The sequence below is a fragment of the Stegostoma tigrinum genome, chromosome 37 (assembly GCF_030684315.1).
Source record: "Stegostoma tigrinum isolate sSteTig4 chromosome 37, sSteTig4.hap1, whole genome shotgun sequence".
Lineage (NCBI taxonomy): Eukaryota > Metazoa > Chordata > Chondrichthyes > Orectolobiformes > Stegostomatidae > Stegostoma > Stegostoma tigrinum.
In genome coordinates this window covers 10458226-10478631 of record NC_081390.1, presented here as the reverse complement: position 1 = coordinate 10478631, position 20406 = coordinate 10458226, and the positions used below count along the sequence as shown (strand labels likewise).

The 20406-nt window shown below is 42.0% G+C and overlaps 1 protein-coding gene across 1 annotated transcript in view; it reads left to right on the top strand.

Moving 5' to 3' along the window:
* vstm4a (V-set and transmembrane domain containing 4a) overlaps positions 1 to 16175 on the top strand; it is a 57407-nt gene extending 41232 nt beyond the window's left edge. The window contains exons 8-9 of the mRNA XM_048563754.2: positions 531 to 595; positions 14004 to 16175. Coding sequence (XP_048419711.1) covers positions 531 to 595; positions 14004 to 14153 — 215 coding nt within the window. The 3' untranslated portion in view covers positions 14154 to 16175. The remainder of the gene's footprint in view (positions 1 to 530; positions 596 to 14003) is intronic.
* Positions 16176 to 20406: the final 4231 nt, after the last annotated feature.

The following is a 20406-nucleotide window of genomic DNA, read 5'->3' as shown; positions in this document are numbered from 1 at the left end:
TGCTGAATTTTTTAAAAAAAGCCCTCTTCCCTCCTTCCTTCATCTATTCATTTTCACTCACTTTTCTGTATTTTGGTTCACCCCTTCACCTTCATAGCTGTGTTCTATAATTTACATTTGCAACATGTTCCACACAGATTAGGTAACTCCTACGTAACAGCTAAACAGTTGAAGACAGTGTGAGGCCCACTTAATAAAAGGAATTTAAAACCAGTCATTCCAAGGTTTCTGAAAAAAGAGTCATGCTTTACTTAGTGTCTGCATTTTATATCAATATCTGCCACTCTCTTTCTCTCTCCACATACGCTGTCAGACCTGCTGAGTTACTCCCGCATTTTTGTTTTCATTTCAGATTTGCAGCATGTTGCTTTCATTAGGTGGAGAATTCTGTGCCATGACATGGAAAGGCATACTGTGTTTTTGAGAAAGAGCTCATTGTGTTCTTTGTATTCATTATCACTTAGTGGGAAAATCCAGATGTGCATTTCTTTGGATACATGATCAAGATATGCTTCCATCCTGTCTTACAGGTCCAACAAGAGACACGTCAAGTAAGAAAAAGTTTTTGAAGAAGCAGGATGCAAAATCCATCCTGGTAAGTATGTCCTGGATATTTATTTGCATGTAAAGCTGGACCATAGAAATTATTCATTGCTAGTATATTTCCCAAAACATTTAAAATAAACTGGTCAATTCTGCATTCAGACCTCTCTTGTGAAGATAGTTCTCGACAACAATCAGACTGATTTGCAGCCTGGATTCCCTATGAATTCCCCATTCAGTAGATCAAAACCCTTCAGTCCTCCCTGCAACACTACATTGCTAATTTGACAAGGGTGATTTATTAACTCGAATCCTTTTGCTTTAAGCTTCTATTAATGAAAATTGTATCCTGGCAAACTGACTTTTTTGTTGTAACTACGTGCCTATGATATTTATTCAGTTGATGAGTCTAGTATTTTTAAAGATGTTGCTGTGTGATGGAAGCAGGCTCCTCCATAGTGCAGAACAGTTTATTTTAATTCTGCAAATCTCCTTATAAATCAGTCTGCCTCTAACACTGTGACCCATAGGATCAGATAAGACTTGCCTGGGCAATTTAGCTGTGATATCTTGGACAGTGCAACCAAAAAAAAAGCCCTGGGGAATTTTCTTTGGAGACTTTCTGTTAATTATATGAATATTGAAGATCTTGTCAGGGGAGACTTGAGTTTGGGTGGGGGAGTTGGAAACAGGAAGTTGTGATGTAATCTCCAGGAAATGCCCCCCAGATTTGGCAAGCCCATCAGTAACTTATATTGGATTCTGGTCCTTTTTTTGTTTGCATTTTACTTAGTGTCTGCATTTTATATCAATATCTACCATCCCCTGCAGTATTTATTTATATATTTAGATTGCTTACTTGTAATGCTGTGACACTGAGCACTTACAGTATCTGGGCTTCCATCACTTCACATACAATTTACTCATCATAGCCTTGCTAATTTTATTGTGTCGTTATTGCTTTCTAAGATCCAATTATTTATTTAGTGCTCTTTGGCTTTATTGAATTACAGTTACTATCAGACCATCATAAAAATGTATGAAAACTGCACATCAACCCAACATGTTGGGTGACCTATTTTCCAGAGCACTGCATAATTTTTCATATCCACACATAACAAAATAAAGAATAAATAGATAATCTACAATAGAACACAATGCAATTTTATGATAATTCAATAAAACACCAGGAGAATGTGATTTCATAACTTGATGTGCTAAAATTTGCATGAGTTGGGTTTAGTGGGACTATTTTAAGAGCGTCAGTAAAGGACCATCTTTTTTAAGAAAAAAAGACCTAGTGTGATTGAATGAGAATAAAATAACAGAGTAATTAAATGATAGAACAGGATTTAACACGTCCACATTCATGGAGGCTGGTAAAGAAAAATATTTAACTGTGATCACATCAACGCAAGATGGCTGGAGTATTACAATTGTGGTTTTGATATTACATTATTGCCTTGATCCACTTGCTGGCTGTTGTGTTTAATGAAGAACTTTTATTACATCTCTCAAATTTTGTGAGGGTCTCTTAAATTAGCTTCCGTTTGTAAATCGATTTTGTTTTCCCCTCAGTGTTTCATTTTGAAGCTATTGGGTCATGTGTGCACCTAATTATAATGCAGATTGTGAGAGGGTGATCGATTCGGAAAATGGTGATGGTATTGCAGCAAAACAATGCATGTGGCACTGATAATTGTTGGCTGTTATCCATAAAAGATTATACTAATTAACCAGGGAATTACAGATAGGTTTGCATTTATTTCCTTGCCAAAAGATTTGCAAAGGCTCTTGTTAAATGTCTTCCACTTAGTGATTTGCCAGCACAACATAGCTATTTCTCCAATATACTTATTGTCATTATACTTTACCCTATACCAACATAGTTGAAACATCACACTGCATCTGTACTCATGGTCACAAATGGCAGTAAAGTAGAGAAAGCATGTCACAATGTTGTGGTGCAGTTGTACGTTCCCCTTTCTGCTCCAGAACGGCCAGGTCCAAGTCCCACTTGCTGCGGAGATGCATCATAACCTGTCCAAACAGATTGATTTAGAAATAGAGATAGTAAGACCTGCTGATGCTGGAGTCTGAGATAGCACAGTGTGGAGCTGGAGGAACACAGCAGGCCTGGCAGCATCAGAGGAGCAGGAAAGCTGATGTTTTGGGTCGTGACCCTTCTTCAGAAAAGAGTCCTGACCCGAGACATCAGCTTTCCTGCTCCTCTGATGCTGCCTGGCCTGTTATGTTCCTCCAGCTCCATACTGTGTTATGTTGACACTGGAGGTGTTTTGCCTAAATGCCTGTAAATCTTGCTTCAAGAAGGTCAGCAGCATTTGGGCAACTGTCCTCCTAGCGAAGATAACATAGCAAAAAGGAAATCTGATGCTATTCAAAAAGATTTAGACTTTGAAATGACTATAGGAGACATTAATTGTACGCTCACATCGAAGACAATTGGAGATGCCAGAGGTGACCACATCCCAAATCAAAGTAAGGAAAAGGGCACAATTATCCCTCATTTAGATTGAGCTATTTTGTGCATCATTGCAAATGAAACTGGCTTTCTTTTTGTCATTGTTGTTCCAAAAGTCATTTAGTTCACCACCTACTAACCTGGTAATCTCATGATGAAAGAATAAATCATAGTAATCATTGTTCACTAACCAATCAATATCATGATTCACACCGTTCTTTCTATTACTATGGCACCTGTAATTGATGGTGTGTGGGGAAGAGGGAGCAGAAATCCAATATTAGGATGTCAGACTGAGAACAACAAATGCTGGCGATCACAGCGGGTTGGACAGCATCCGTGGAGAGATTCATCAGAACTCAAATTCAGTACAGATTGCAGCATCTGCAGTAATTTTCTCTTACATTAGAATGTCAATCTCTACTAACTCTGTGTTATTCATTGAAGTGATACACTCAACAGTATCACCTATCAGCATCATGTCCATGTTGTAATCACATTAGAGCTCTTGACTTGTTCTATATTTGGATGCACTGGATCTCTAGGATCAAATTCAGCCAAAGTTATGAGATTTTTGTTTTGAACTACAATGTGCTAATAGCTCCATGGTCTGTTCTATATGAATTTGCTAAGCCTAATGTCCAGTGTTTCATTGGCTGACTACAAAACAATGCATTTATTAATACTTTACTTCCAAAGAGGAGAAATGTTTTGAATGATTGAAGGAGGCATAAAATCAGCACCCTCCTGCTCTCGTCCTCTTGGAGTGGGAGAAATTGTTCCCATTCTACTCCATTCAGTTGCTCATAATTTCAAAAAGCTCTAACTGGTCTCCTTTTTAGTCTTTTTCCTCTTCAACGAGAACAGTCCCAATTTCTTCAGTCAATACCTGAAGTTGTTCATCTCTTTAACCATTCTTGTAAACCACTTGTGTACTCTCGCCAATGTTTTCACTTCCTGCCTATAATTTGGCTTCCAGAACTGTACACAATCTGTACTCTAATAGAGTTGGATATGGCCACTTTGCATTGAAGGAGCTCCCCATCATGAGACATTTCCCTACTGACTTCTGCTTTGGCACTAAATGGCTCTCAGACACATCTAAATTTTCCCAGATCAGGCAACTCCAGATGTACAGTCATGGAGTCATAGAGATCTATAGCAAGGAAACAGACACTTTGGTCTAATGATCCATGCAGACCAGATATCCTAAATTAATCTAGCCCTATTTTCCAACATTTGGCCCATATCCCTCTAAACCGTTGCAATTCAAATACCCATCCAGATGCCTTTTAAATGTTGTAATTGTACCAGCCTCCACCACCACCTCTGGCAGCTCATTCCACACGTGCACCATCCTCTGTATGAAAAGGTTGCCCTAGGGAAAAGACCTTGTCTATTCACCCTGTCCATGCCCCTCATGATTTTATAAATTTCTATAAGGTCATCCCTCAGCCTCCAACACTCCAGGGAAATTAGCTTATTCTAGAATTCTGACTTCTGTGCAAATTATTGAGACCAATTCAAGCTGCATGCAAGATCAGTGATCAAGTACACTGGGTGGGAGTGAAGATCAGAAATAGTGTGTTCTTTTGCAACTGGAACCAAAGCAGTTAAAGTCAGTTCATGAGTCCAACTGATGCCTTAATATCAATTAAAACCAGAATCATATTTCCCCCTTAATTCTCATAGTATTCTCAGTAGCATCTCCTCATTACTACTCGTAGTTTTTGAATGTGCCCAGGATTCTTAACAATATAATTGTGTATAGTATGGACTTTTAGAGATGATGAATTGAATCTTATCCTTTTTTTTTCAATTGAAACTTTTACTAATCAAAGAAATAGGGTTAGAAGGTAAAAATAAGTATCGAGAGTTAGTTTGCCGATCAGCAATCACCTAATGTTGGCTGAGTGTATAACCTTCTCAAGCAGTTGAATTGAGTTTGTATTTTAATATACCATTGGACCTCTAAGGGCTCTTGTGGCACAGTGGTAATGTCCCTCACCCCTCATAGAGCCCCTGTAGTGTGGAAACAGACCATTCAGCTCATTGAGCCCACACCAACCCTGCAAAGAGCAACCCATCCAGATCCACCCCTCATTCTTGTAACAGAACATTTCCCATGGCTAAACTACTTGGCTTGGACATCCCTGGACACTAGCAGCAATTCAACACGGCCAATCCACCTAGCCTACACATGTTCGGATTGTGGGAGGAAACCAGAGCAGCTGGAGGAAACCCACACAGACACAGGGAGAACATGCAAACTCCACACAGTTAGTCACCCAAGGGTAGGATCAAACCCAGGTCTCCGGCTCTGTAAGGCAGCGGTGCTAACCACTGTGTCACTCCATGACCTGAGAGACGCAGGTTCAGGCTCTGTCTGTTCTTGAGGTGTGTAATGACATCTCTGAACAGGTTGATTAGAAAAACAGATTAAATTTTTTTTTTAAATTATATGTCTTGTCAGTAGTATCAGTGGAATAGGAATTGGGTGCAATTAGCAATTTTCCTGAAGGAAAACTTTTTCATTTTGAAATGTAACAAAAATGCATTTTACAAAGGTATAGAAATAAATTTCAAAAAATTAACATCTATCCTTCTAGAGAAAATATGGAACAAAAACAAACTGTGGAAACACAGAATTAATGACTCTGCTTTAAACTGTTTGACTTGAAATATTCACTGTTTCTGTCCCTCCAGATGCCATTGGACCTGCTCAGTGCTACCAAAGCTTTCTGTTTTTGTTCAAGACTCCCAGCATTGGCTGGATTTTGTTTTCTTTTTAGAAAGTTTGTGGCCCATCACAGAATTTTCTTATTAATTTCAGCCACTTTGAGGAGGAGTAAGGATCAAAACGCTTTCAGATCATATTTTCCTCACATAGTTTTTCAATTATAATATTTAACTTGTAAAGCCAAGTTGGTATTTACTCAAAAAGAAATTATGGTGAAATGCTTCAATAACTGCAAAGCATGCTACTTAATACTTTTGGGAATCTCTGCTGGGATAGGCTGTTGAGATGGTTAATTATAGTCTCGCTCGCCCTCCCCTCCCCTCTCTCTCCTTCCCCCTCCCCCTCACAACAACAACATCCACATGCATTTAAGTAACACCTTAAAAACCGTAGGATGTTCTCCAACTCTTCACAGGAATGAAATTGGACACAAAAGTATATTCAGATCGATGACCAAATGTGGAGGAGGTGTGAATTGGAGGAGCACAGAGGCCTCAGAAGGTTATAAAAATGGGAGGAAGTAACAACAGTAATGAGGGTATAAGAGAGGCCACAGAGGGATTTGAAAACAAGGGCATGTATCTTAATAATGAAATTTGTCAAATGCCACGCAAGTTTAAAATAGAAAGAGATGCTGAGCAATTTTGTAAGTGGCTCTAAACTTGTGCTTTCAAATCCTCAGTGAAAACAAAGTACTGCAGACACTTGCAACCTGAAATAGAGTTCTTGTAAAAACTCAACTCTGACAGCCTCTGTTGGGAGAAACAGAATTAACATTTTGAGTTCAATGAGTCCTCATCTGAAAAGTTTGAAGAAGAGCTCTATTGCACTTGAAACATTAACACTGTTTCTGCCTTTGCCAATGCTGCCAGACCTGCTGACTTTCGCCAGCAATTTTCCACTTCTATTCCCTTTCAGAACTTTAAACCTCCTTCATCTCTGTATTCCTTTTCTTTACTGCCATCCCTTCTCCCATGCCCATTACAACTTACACTATTTCAAGAAATGGAATGGCGATGATGCAAAAAGTCTTTATTTCAACATAGAACCAGTGGATTCTTCCAGCAGACTGTATTGGCAGTGTGTTCCCATTGAGGAACACGAAGTGCCATCATCCATCAATAGTCCAATAGTATCTGATGCCACTGTAATAGTGAGACTGCGATTTATGCTAAGACCATAAGGCATAGGAGCAGAATTAGGCCATTCAGACCATCAAGTCTGCTCCACCATTCAATATGCTGATATGCTTCTTAACCCCATTCTCCTACCTTCTCCCGATAACTCCTGATTCCCTTTATCAATCTCTGTCTTAAATCCACTCAATGACTTGCTCTCCATGATGAGTTGCGCTGATACATCACCCTCTGGCTGAAGAAATTACTCCTCCTCTTGGTTCTGAAGGATCATCCCTTCAATCTGAGGCTGTTCCCTCAGGTCATAATCTCTCCTACTGGTGAAAACATATTCTCCACATCCATTCTATCCAGGCCTCTCTGCATTCTCTGGGTTTCACAGAAACATAGCAGAAAGGAGCAGGAGGAGGCCATTCGGCCTTTGAAGCCTGCTGTTCCATTCTTCATGATCTTGGCTGGCTGTCCAACTCAGTAACCTAATCCTGTTTTCTCCCCATAACCTTTGATCCCATTTGCCTCAAGTGCTATATCTAGCTGCCCCTTGAACACATTTAATGTTTTGGCATCAACCACTTGCTGTGGTAATGAATTCCACAGGCTCACCACTCTTTTGGGGAAGAAATGTCTCCACATCTCTGTCCTAAATGGTCTACCCTGAATCCTCATACTGTAATCCCTGGTTCTGGATACACCCATCAATGAAATCCTCCCTTATCCTTCTAAATCCCATCGAGTATGGTTCCTGAGTCCACAGCCACTTCTCTTATGACAAGCCTTTCATTCCCTGGATCATTCTTGTATATTTCCTCTGGACTGACCCACCTCCAAGGACAGCACGTTTTTCCTTAGATGCGGAAACTGCTCACACTATCCCAGATGTGGTTTGACCAGAGCCTTGGACAACCTCAGCAGAACATCCCTACTATTGTATTGTAACCCTCTTGAAATGAATGGTAACATTTCATTTGTTCATCAATACTCCTCTGTGGAAGCTCCTTTTCAGATACACTAATATTATTATGAATGACATTTTAGTTCTTTTTGTGTATATTTACAAGTACAAAGTCTACAAGTAGATTATATGTGCCTCCTTTGGGGTGAATCTCTCCATACTTGGGGTTACCTCTACTGGGGTAGTCAATGTTGTCTATCAGGGGTGGGTGCGAGTCATTTTAGGTAGAACTGGCAGCCTCCTCCATTTCCTTCCCAACCCGTTCACTGTGGAGGGATTGGGTGAGGGGTTGGGGGAGCAGTGGAGAGACAGAGCTAGATAAAGCGTTAGACAGAATTTCTCACAAGCCCAATGTCTGGTGAAAGAATTCACAACCGCACAAGGACCCCATTCTGCCTCAACTGCAATTTTTTGGTCAATGCCAAGGTGAAGCCATGATCAGCAAGCAGACGGCACTCATTATTGATGAGTAGGAAGGGGCTTTCTTCTTTATTGGAGGGATCTTGAATGTGACACCATTCAACCCTCCCTAAGATGGTACTCTCACATGCCCATCTCCTAGCCTCTGTAACGCATCCTCCACTCCTGGTGGCACAGTGGCTCAGTGGTTAGCACTGCTGTCTCACAGCACCAGGGATCCAGGTTTTATTCCACTTTGAGGCAAACTCCACACAGTTTCCCCTGTGTGGGTTTCCTCCAGGTGCACCGGTTACCTCCCACAGTCCATAGATGTGTAGGTTTGGTGGATTAGCCAGGCTTATAGGGATGGGGTAGATCTGGGTCTGGTGCTCTTCAGAGGGTCAATGTGGACTTGATGGGCCCACTGGCCTGCTTCCATACTATAGGGATTCAATGACTCCAGCTTACATGGGATGTCCCAGCTGTGCCCACCCAGTATCTGTGCACTTCCTTGAAGCTTAGTGGCTGATTTGATAATGTGGGATGACAGTCAGATTGGGAAGAGCTTTCTGTTCCTCTCTCTCCATTTTCCTGGACTTCTCCAGAAGACAGGCCGGATGTACACGGCCATAATCTCCACAGGCAGGTTCACTGGGATCAAGCTCTTTGCTTTTAGTATCTATGAACTGAACCAAACTCACCCACCGCCCCCAAAGGATTCCAAGTGATGGTAACAAAAATGTGATATCTTGGAACTCTGGTTGAGATTGCAAATTTCCTTCCATCACATGAATGACCAGGGATCTTTCCTGCATGCCAATGGCACATATTGGAAGGATTTGCAAACTATTTGCCTCTGTTATGTGAGTGAGATGTGAACCTGGAACCTCTGGCTGAGGGGCAGGGTCATTACCCACCACACCACAAGACCAACCTGCTGAACTCAGCACTGTATTTTAATACTAGCAGTTAGGATAAGCCTTCTTGCTTTGTTTTTTTCCACCCCGATTGCTGTAGTCTTGGATTGCCTTCCTCTATTGTCTTTTGAACTGCTAGCTTTGTAATGGGAGTGGAGCTTCCAACAAAACATATCAGTATCTCACCAAGAGGCAAGTCCGTTGGCTCCCAAAAACTGTAATTATCCTAATTGGATCTTTGCAACGTGTTATTAGGCTTGTCTGAGTTGAGCTAAGGACATAATTGTTACGTGAACTGAAAGAAAAATGTATCTGACAAGCATTCTTCCCAGATGCAATCTCAATTGCTGATTGTTGACATCTCCCTTTGTAAAATTTGGAAGTATCTCAGAATATTGGCGTGTAAGGTGGGATCCCAGCTTTGATAGCCCCTCGCGATTCTGGGAGAGTACTCAAGTGACAGCATCACAAGTTATAGGGAGATCCATACTCAAAAGCTTTAAACACTGTGGTAAAGCAGGAAGTTACCAACTATTTGAAGAAATTGAATTTCATATGGGATCTTGCATCTACTCTCTCCTTAAAGCCCTGTTTACTAATGGATCATATAGAAATTGAGGTGACACCTTCCTCTCAATGGACTGTACAGGAGTTGACAATTTTTTTTCCTCTAGAATTAAGAAGTGACCTGACACAGATCTTTATGAGTATGTTAAGGATTCAATAGGATAGACATGGGAAGCTCTGAAAGTAACAGCTGTTGAATTTAAGATAGAATAAAGAATTCACTAGAAACTGCTTTACTCTTTGTGGTGAGAGTCATTTAAGAGGAGACTGGAATAGAAGGAGCGATATCATTATTTACTTCTGCTATTTCTCCCAGTGAGGATGGCACGTGCCATGGAATCCAACCAATGACAAGAACCTATATGTAGCCTGGGAGGCTGCTGCCCTGCAGCTATCACATGGGGTTATGGTTAATCAGGAGACTGGCAAATGTCATGTTGGGACAATCATGTAGTGCAAGAATTTACAGGTAGCTGAACAACAGGCTGAAGAGCATGTTTCTGTTCTGTAGTGTCATACTATGCTTAGAACCTCTGTTGTTTTTGAATCTGTCCTGAAAAGAATTTTGGCTAGAACCAGATGTCTCTAAAGATTCCAGACATTCCATCATTATAATGAATTTTCCAGCTCCCTCACCTTAAGTGCTGAAGCCAATTACACAGTCATCACAGTACAAAAGGAGGCCATTCAGCCCACCGTGCCTGTACCATCTCTTCAGATAAATTTCATTGCCCAGTGCCAATCCTTCCTCATATTCTTGCATATTATTCCCATACAAATAACCATCCAATATAATCTGGAAGACCTCAATTGAACCTGCATTCACTATTTCTAGGTAGTGTATTCCATACCGACTTACTAAGTGAAAATGTTTTTTTCTCCTCACATCACCCTCGCTTCATTTGCTCATCACTCTAAACCTATGCCTTTCGGTTCTTGTTCCTTTTACAGGTTAGAGCAGCTTCTCCCTATCTCCACCATCCAGCCCACTTATGATTTTGAAAACAATAAACCTCTGCCCTTTACATTCTTATTCCTTTTACAAGCAATCCCATCAAAATATTCTTTGGTTTTCTATACATCGGTGTGATCCTTACAAGAAAATGTCATGTTATAAAAATGAATATTCAGTTCCTTACTTGCCTAGAAAACTAACCCTTGTCTCTCTGTGTCACTGTTAGCATACTCAGGTTCAGTAGAACACAGAACAGTACAGCACAGGAACAGGTCCTTCAGCCCACAACATGATGCCAAATTAAACTATTCCCTTCTACCTTCCCTTCATCCATACCTGTCCACTCCTGGCATATTCATCTGCTTATCTAAACATCCCTTAAACATCCCTATTGTATCTGCCTCCACCCCCATCCCCGGCAGCGTGTTTCACCCTCCTACCACTCTCCGTGTGTAAAAAAAACTTGCCGCCTCTCATCTCCTTTGAACACTCCCTGTCTCAGCTAAAGTGCATGCCCCCTTGTATTAGACTTTTGAACTCCGGGGGGAGAAAGATTCTGACTGTCAACCCTGTTTACGCATCTCATAATTTTATACATTTCTATAAAGTTTCCCCTCAGCGTCTGCTGCTCCAGAGAAAACAGCCCTAGGTTTTCTAGCCTTTCCTTATAGCTCATACCCTATAATCCAGGATCCGGGTAAACCTCTCCTGCACCCTCTCCATCACCTCCACATCCTTCTGTAATGTGACGACCAGAATTGAATACAATAATGTGCTATCAAGGTGTCTCCTCCTTCCAGTTTGTCTCCCCCTCCACATCACAATATAGTCAATGGACAGCAATCAGCAGTGGCAGTTTCTCCCCTGTCTAGCTCCAGTGCTAATTTAAAGTGGCCATCCTGCAGCCCGGCTTAGATTGGTATGATTCATCTCCATCTTACGCGGGACACTCATCATTTTAACAAGGACACACACTCGCACGGAGATCTGTCACAAGGCTTTCCTGGAGGTTCAGAATTCAGTGGATACTGATTGAAGGTTACTTTTAATTTGACTCTAATTGTACTTTCCACTTTTAAGACACTGCTTGCAGCCTAACTGTTTTGCCAAGCTTTTGTTTGTTTGATCCTTCTGTGGTTCAGTGTTGTTCTGTTTAAGAGAATACTATGAAGTGTCTTAACACATTTTAATATATCAACGACGCTACGGAAATATAATTTCTTTTTGTCCTAAGTGTATGGTTCTCTCCCATTCCTTTTTACTGCTATTGGATAGTGACTTGTCTACCACAGTATGAATCCATCAGAACGAGCACCTTGATAATGAATACTTGTGGGATATTTGACTCAGCAATCTCACCAATGTCCAACTATCAAGCCATGTCTTTGAATTTGTGCAAATGCTGTAAATTTATTGATTGCCCTATTATTTGTTAATTATTCGTGGGATAAGAATGTTTCTGGCTCAACCAGCACTATTACCCAGAGGGCAGTTAAGAGTCAACCACATTGCTGCGGGTCTGGAGTCACATGTAGGCCATGCCAGGTAAGGAAGGCTGTTCCCTTCCCTGAAGAAGTCCACTAGAGGTTTTTTTCTGTCAATTGGCAATAGATTCATGCTCGTCGTTACACTCCTAATCCAGATTTTTATTAAATTCAAATTCCACCATATGAGGCAGGATTCCAATCCATCTCTCCAAAACATCACCTGTGCCTCTGAGTTAACAGTCTAGTGATAATACCGTTAGGCCATCGTCTATCTACTTATTTTGTGTGTCCAGTAGCTTCAAGTCAAAGTCTATCCTACGTACTTCCATTAAAAGTCACTGTGTAGAGCCTGGGGAGCAGGAAATGTGACTGATCATTCCCTTTTGTATCCCAAGCATTTGGAATCTGAATTATTTTTTGTGTGCCAAGGTCTAGCTGAGATAAGTAAACTCGATATAACCAAGGTTAAAAGCCAGATCTTCCTGGTGCATGACACCCTTAATAGTTCTCGGTGATAAAAAAAATTCCACAGATTCAAACTCTGAGAGAAGAAATTCTTCCCTAACTCTGTCTTAAATGGGCAATCCCTTATTCAGAGATTATGCCCTCTGATTATGGAATCTCCGACAAGGGGAAACTAACTTTCTGCATCAACTCTGTCAAACCCACTAAGAATCTTGTATGTTTTACAATAAATTTTCAAATTATTTTTCTATATTCCAATCTATTTAACCTCTCCTCATAAGACAATCCCTCCATACCAAGGATCTGCCCAGTGAATCTTCTGTCGACTGCCTCCAATGCAGTTTACCTTTTCTTAGCTAAGGGCCCTGAAACAATTTGCAGTATTCCAGCTGTGGTCTGGCTTGTGCATTGTATAGTTCTAATAATACTTCTTTTTTTTATTATAGTGGCATAGAGTATTTTCTATTGCATTCACTATGACATAAAAGCCAGCAATCTATTTGCCTTTCTTATTACCTGCTGAACTTGGATGCTAGCTTTTTATGATTCATGCATGATCCCTCTGTGCTGTAACCTTTCCCTGCTTAAATAATGTTCAACTCCTTTTCTTCCTACCAATGTGCGTATTGTACTCCCTTATCCCTCCTGTTAACCATGTAATATTTTTCTTTTTTTGAATATAGTGGCTCAGTGGTTAGCACTGCTGCCTCACAGCATCAGGGACCTGGGTTTGATTCCACCCTCAGGTGACTGTGTGGAATTTGCATATTCTCCCTACATTTGTGTGGGTTTCTTCCCACAGTCCAAAGATGTGCAGGTTAGGGTGGATTGGCCATGCTAAGTTGCCCCATAGCTTTCACATCCCTCAACGCTATGTGGATTAGCTGTGGGAAATGTGGGGGTGGAATCGGGGTGGGATGCTCTTCAGAGGGTCAGTACAGACTCAATAGGACTAATGGCCTCCATCTGCTTGTCAGGCTTCTGTAATTACATGATCCTTCTCAGAGTTTGGTGCCCAGAATTGAACACACTATCCCAGCTGAGGCCATGCATTGAATTGGAAATGTTTAGCATAACTTCCTTCATTAATACTTTATGCAACTACTATTAACATTAAGGATCCTACATGTATTATTCAGGGTAAATATAGATAAATATGCAGGCAGATCTCTTCTAAAAGCTCCCATTTCTGCCACTCTGTTTCCTTTTAAGTGTTGCAGATCACAACAGTTTGCTGGAAGTTTCTCCTCATTCCTCTTTTTTTCTATCCTTTCATCAATTATCTTTAAATCTATGTTCTAAGCTTTTTTAAAAATAAAAAAAGACTTGTCTTAGTGTGTTTGTTTCTCTCTTCCCTCAGCCACGAATCGTAGAAGACAGTCTGACGTATGCCGAGCTAGAATTGGTGCCGACACGGCCAAGCGCCCCAAGCAACCCAACGACTACAAACTCCCAGAGTCCCACTACAGTCTACGCCAAAATCCTTTTCTCAGAAAACCAAAATCATTGAGCTCCAGCTGGAAGATCTGCAGGAAACGCATGACAGAACAGTATTTAATGAACAATCAAATGTATGAAGTGTGCTTATTTGTGACTTCAGTGAGACTTGAGGCCTCATCGCTGTAAGCATAATTGTGTGTCAACGTGCACGGCACAGGCAGCCTGAGACTGCAGGGAGCTGGGCAATCTTATCCCCACTGGGTCAATCAACGTCAACAATGTACACATGTTGTGCACATTGGGCCAGTTTCTCAGTCACCCTCCCCACTTCGAGGAGGAATACACAGGTTTTGGGCCCGCTGCAACAAACTGCACCTTTTATCATTTCATTGCACTAGGATCAAAATGGGGCAAGATGAAGCCTGAGGCCTAGGACACCTCATCTTCCTGAGTCACTGAAAGACCAAGTGGGGCATAAATAAGGATGCATATGCATTTGTAAGAATGTAAGATAATTTAATGAGTGGAAACTTAGAATAAGGCTCGGATTAATTATCTTTTATTGGAAAGTAATTATTTTCTGTCTTTTAACAAGTGACTGAAGAAGGGGCCAAGCAAATCTGAATGCGTGCAAGTATACGTGTGTGCATGTGTGAGAGAATACATCTATATGTTAAAATTTGTTTGATCCTGTGATGTTTTACTATCTTAGAAACAATATATGCATTAAGTGAGGTAAGGAGGATGCAATTTGGGGAGTTGAATGAATGAATAAATGGAAAAGACTGTTTTTCTTCTCACAGTTGTGGGCATCACCGACAAAACCAACATTTTGCCGCCCATCTCTCATTGCTCTTTGATCTGAGTGATCTGCTAGACCAGTTCAGGGGGCAGTTAGGAATTATCCACATTGTCTGGAGTCATGTATAGGGCAGACCAGTAAGGACCAGCAGATTTCCTTCCCTAAAATTCATTAGTTTTTGCAACAATTGATTATGGCTGTCATGGTTACTTGCCTTAATTCCAGGTTGGTTAATTTTAAATTTTACCAGCTGTCTTGGTGAACCCACAATCCCAGGGTGGCATTATCACACCACAGTTAGGCAGGAGCTCTTGGATTTTCAGCAGGGCAGTGAAGGCGCAAGAATATAGGATGGTTTGTGGTTTGAAGGGAACTTGAAGGTGGTTTTTCCACGGACTAAGAACTAGAAGTAATGGGTGCAAAACCAGTCGTGAAATGCTGCTGACACACTTGAAGGTGGTGGATTTGGTACCAATCAAGTGGGCTGCTTTTGTCCTGGATGGGATGGAGCTCCTTCAGTGTTGTTGGAGTTGCCCCCATCCAGGTAAGTGGGAAGTATTCCATTACATTCCTGACTTGTGTCTTTGTAGACGGTAGACAGACTCAAGGGAGTCAGGAGGTGAGTTACTCTGCGATAGCCACTGATACGCTGTTACATCCACAATAGCTGTATGGTCTGGCTACTCAGTGTGTGCCTGTGCATGATTGTATTTGTGAGAGAGAGGCTGTAATTGTGCTTCTGAGAATGTTTGCTTGTGAGAGTTAATGGCACCTGATAGTTGTCACAGTCTATGCAGGTACAAGTGTGGTGTTTACTACCATTGCTACTGGACAAGAATTGACTCTGGTCCTGTTCTATTCCCTGCCTCTGCCTTAAGGGGTGTTCCAGTGAGAAACCCGTAGTAAGGAGCCAAGTGTGGTAGTGTTTGGCACCTCTTAGTGGTCATTTGATCCTGCCCTCTTGACTGCTGGTAGCAACCTGGATAAATTTAAGGAAGTAACTCATTTTAAAATAGACTGAAATTTACCATAAATATTAACCTTTTTCATAAAGCAACATTCTGGAGAAATCCTCCAGCGCTTCACTCATAGAGACAGCCTGGAAATAGGTCAAGCCAGTCCAACATAACCTTACCTGGTTTAATAATGTCAGCAATTGTATCTTGAGCATATTATGAAATTCAAATACCTAGCAGGTTACTTGAATTATGCATATGTGTGAGACGTCCCTGTGTAAAGTTTCATAATGAAATGCTAGCTATGTGTTTGTGTATACAGAATAAAAATTAGAAGTTGGTTTCCAATGTCATTGCAGGATTTACAGTCGTGCTGCAGAATAATCTGAAGTGACTTTGTTTTTGCAATGTATGTCCCATGCAGAATTTAAAGACACATTTTCCCAATTGTCCGAGAAAGAATAACATGACAGAGAGCCCAAAACATCCAGTGGAACAATTCAGTTGCAATACCAGGTTCCTTCAATATCTGATATCTCATTTGCAAATGAGGGTCTGGAGATTCCTCAGTGTGGAGCTGGAGGAACACAGCAGGCCAGGCAGCAGCAGAGGAGCAGGAAAGTTGATGTTTCGGGTTGGGTCAGTGTTCCTCCAGCCCTACACTGCACTGTTTTTGACTCCAGCATCTGCAGTTCTTGCTGTCACTGGAGATTCCTGTTTGGCTTCTGCCCTGAGTATCAGTACGTTCTGAGTGAAATCTGCTGAAATAGCACAGAGGCTCACCAATAAAGAACATGCATTTGAAGGCTTTCAGCATGCTTCCTCTAATGGATCAAAACATTGAGTATAGGAGCCGGGACATCATGTTGCAGCTGTAGAAGTCACATTGGGAGTACTGTGTGCAGTTTTGGTCACACTATGATTAGAAAGGTTATTATTAAGCTAGAAAAAATGCAGAAAAGATTTACTAGAATACTACCTGGACTGGAACGTTTAAATTGTAGGGAGAGGCTGGATAGGCTGGGACTCTTTTCCCTGGAATGTAGGAGATTGAGGGGCCACCTTTTACAGAGGTCTGTACAATCACAAAGGGATGGGGGCATAGGTAAGGTAGATAGCCTTTTCCCATGGTAGGGGAGACTTAAACTGGACGGCACATGTTTAAGATGAGAGAAGAGAGATGCACAAAGGTCCGGAGGGTTAGTTATTTCACACAGAGGGTGGGGAGTGGAATGGCTGCCTGCAGTAGTGGTGGAAGCAAGTTTTTTTTAATTATTTAAGAAACATTTGGGCAGGTACATGGATGGCATGGGTATGGAGGGGTGCAGACCAAATGCAGGCAAATGGGACTGTATTAATTGTGAAATCTAGCCAGTATGGATAAGTTGGGTTGAAGGGCCTGTTACCATGCAGTAGATCTCTGATACTGGGATTTTATGACCTCCTAACCACGTCCACTCACGGATCTGTCATTGTTCACACCCTGGCTTCCTCAAGCCACTCGCACACACAAAACCAACCAAGAACCTCCAGAGTCTTCTGTATGCCTATGTGGGAAAATGTGTCCAATTGTACCCAGGGTCTTCAGTGAAAGGGCCCTGTTTGATACCTCGGATTGTCTCTTGTCAGCTGTCATCTTGCCAGGCACGCTGCAAACTCGTTGTCTTCAATCGATTTGTACGGACATGTTGTGACATGTCCCTGGAGGAGGCAGGGCTGGAACCCGGTGAATACTACCACCACGTTGCACCAGCACTTAAACCTGAATGATAGTGTTGGCGTGTGGGTGGGGGGTGAGGGGGGAGGTGATTAAGTAGAATCAGCCTGTATTTCCTGAAGTTACCGACAATATACATAGAATCAGAAGATAAGAACAGGAGTAGGCCATTTGGCCCTTCGAGCTGCTCCATCATTCAATACTTTACTACTCAGTTGACGCTTCTTTTCTACGTACTTCGATTGCTTTATCCTGAAGTGCAATGTACAATTTCAAGGAGTTGGATAATGTTTTGACCTCAGCCGCTTTCTATGGCAAAGCGTTTCAAGGTTCATCACTCTTAGTGAAGAAATTTCTCCTCATAAAGTCACAGAGATGTGAAGCAGGGAAACAGACCTTTCAGTCCAACTAGTTTAGGTCGACCAGATTTCCTAAATTAATCTAGTCCCATTTACCAGCATTTGGCCCATATCCCTCTAAACCCTTCCTATTCATAAACCCATCCAGATGCCTTTTAAATGCTGTAATTGTGCCAGCCTCCACCACTTCCTCTGGCAGCTGATTCCATACACACACCACCCTCTGCATGTGTACGTTGCTCCTTGGGTTCTTTGTAAATCTTTTCCCTCTCACCATAAACCTATGCCCTCCAGTTTTGGACTCCGCGTGCCTGGGAAAAGGCCTTGTCTATCCACCCTATCCACGCCCCTCATGATTTTATAAACCTCTATAAGGTTACCCTCTGCCTCCCATGTTCCGGAGGAAATAGGCCCTGCCTAATCAGCCTAAATAGGTGACAGGTTTAGGTAAAGGTCAGAGATAATGGGAACTGTAGATGCTGGAGAATCCAAGATAACAAAGTGTGGAGCTAGATGAACACAGCAGACCAAGCAGCATCTTAGGAGCACAAAAGCTGGCGTTTTGGGCCTAGACCCTTCATCAGTAAAAGGGTCTGATGAAGGGTCTAGGCCCGAAACATCAGCTTTTGTGCTCCTAAGATGCTGCTTGGCTTGCTGTGTTCATCCAGCCCCACACGTTTAGATAGAGGATCTGGATCAGCGTGGGCTTGGAGGGACGGAGGGCCTGTTCCTGTGCTGTAATTATCTTTGTTCTTTGTTCTTCTTTTAGCTCAAACCCTCCAACCCCAGCAACATCCTTGTGAATCTTTTCTTCACCTTCTCAAGTTTAATGACATCTTTCCCTTAGCAGGGCAATCAGAATTGCACTAGTATTCCTAAAGTGACCAAAACAATTGTCCTGTGCAGCCACAGCATGACATCCCAACACCGATACTCAATGCACTGAACAATAAAGGCAAGGGTACCAAATGCCTTCTTCATTACCCTGTCTACCTGTGACCCCAATTTCAAGGAAGCATGAACCTGCACCCCAAGGTCTCTTTGCTTGGCAACACTCCCCAGGACTCTTACACTTAATGGTAAAGTCCTTCCCTGATTTGATTAGATTCCCTACAGTGTGGCAACAGGCCCAACAAGTCCACACTGACCCTGGAGCATCCCACCCAGTCCCATTCCCCTATAACTCACACGCCCCTGAACACTACGGGCAATTTAGCATAGCCGATCCACCTAGCCTGCACATCTTTGGACTGTGGGAGGAAACCGGAGCAAACCCACGCAAACACGGGGAGAATGTGCAAACTCCACACAGACAGTTGCCCAAGGTTGGAATCAAACCCGGGTCCCTGGCGCTGTGAGCCACCGTGCCACCCACCAACTGCCTTGCATTTATCTAAATTAAACTCCACCTGCCACTCCTCAGCCTGTCTGATCAAGACCCCAATGTATTCTGTGATCATCTTCTTTGCTGTCCAATACACCAACAGTTTTGGTGTCATCTGCAAACGTACGAACCGTTCCTCCTGTATTTACATCTAGATCATTTACATAAATGACAAAAAGCTGAGGGCTCAGCAAAACAACTTCACCTGTGTCTTTAGACTGTGACCCCTGGTTCTGGCCTCCCCAAAATAAGAGGTGATGTCAAAGAAACATTTAAATGTTGGGACTATTTGAAAGGGGAAATGCAGAGAGGCTGTTTCTTGTGCCTGGAGAGTCTAGAATGAGGCATTATAATTACGAGTGAAAATGTTGGGCTGACATGAGAAGGAGCACCTTGGTTCAGTGTGTCTTTGCAAATGTCTATCCCAGAGGCTACTACTGCTTAGAGAACAGATTTCAAAGTCATATTGATAGATTTTTTGACATTATGGGATGTGATGATGATGTGGCAGGGTAATGTTGAGGTGTAAGGTGTTTGCAAAGGCTGAGAAGTCTCCAGGACTGGAATAGCCTACATTTGTCTCCACCTCTCAGGCTAAGTGCATACAGCAGAGCAATGACACTTGTGGTGCAATGGTAGTTTTCCTACCTCTAATTCAGGAGGCCTGGGTTCAAGTCCCACCTGTTCCAGAAATGTGTAATGGCACCACTAAGCAGGTTGATTAGAGAATAAGTTTCAAAAACCAAAATATACAACAAAGCAAGGGCTCTTGTAGTGTTGTGGTGGTATCCCTAGCTCTGAGCCTGGAGATCCAGCTTAGGGTCAAGAGGTGCGTAATGACACAGATTGTTACCATAACTCTGAATATACTGTGATTAAAGGTAGGATAACTCAGCCAGGTTGTGAAATTGAGGAATTAGTTGGCCTTTGATGATATGCATCTGTACAACTGAGGCTGTTGATTTGCTTTGGTAAGAATTTTAACAAATATGAATAGAGGGAGCTAACATACAGATCAACCGCGAATGAATTAAAATGTGGAACACACTTGAGGGCCCTACAGTAACGTCTACCTCCTATTCCTATCGTGCTAAAAGGGATGTGG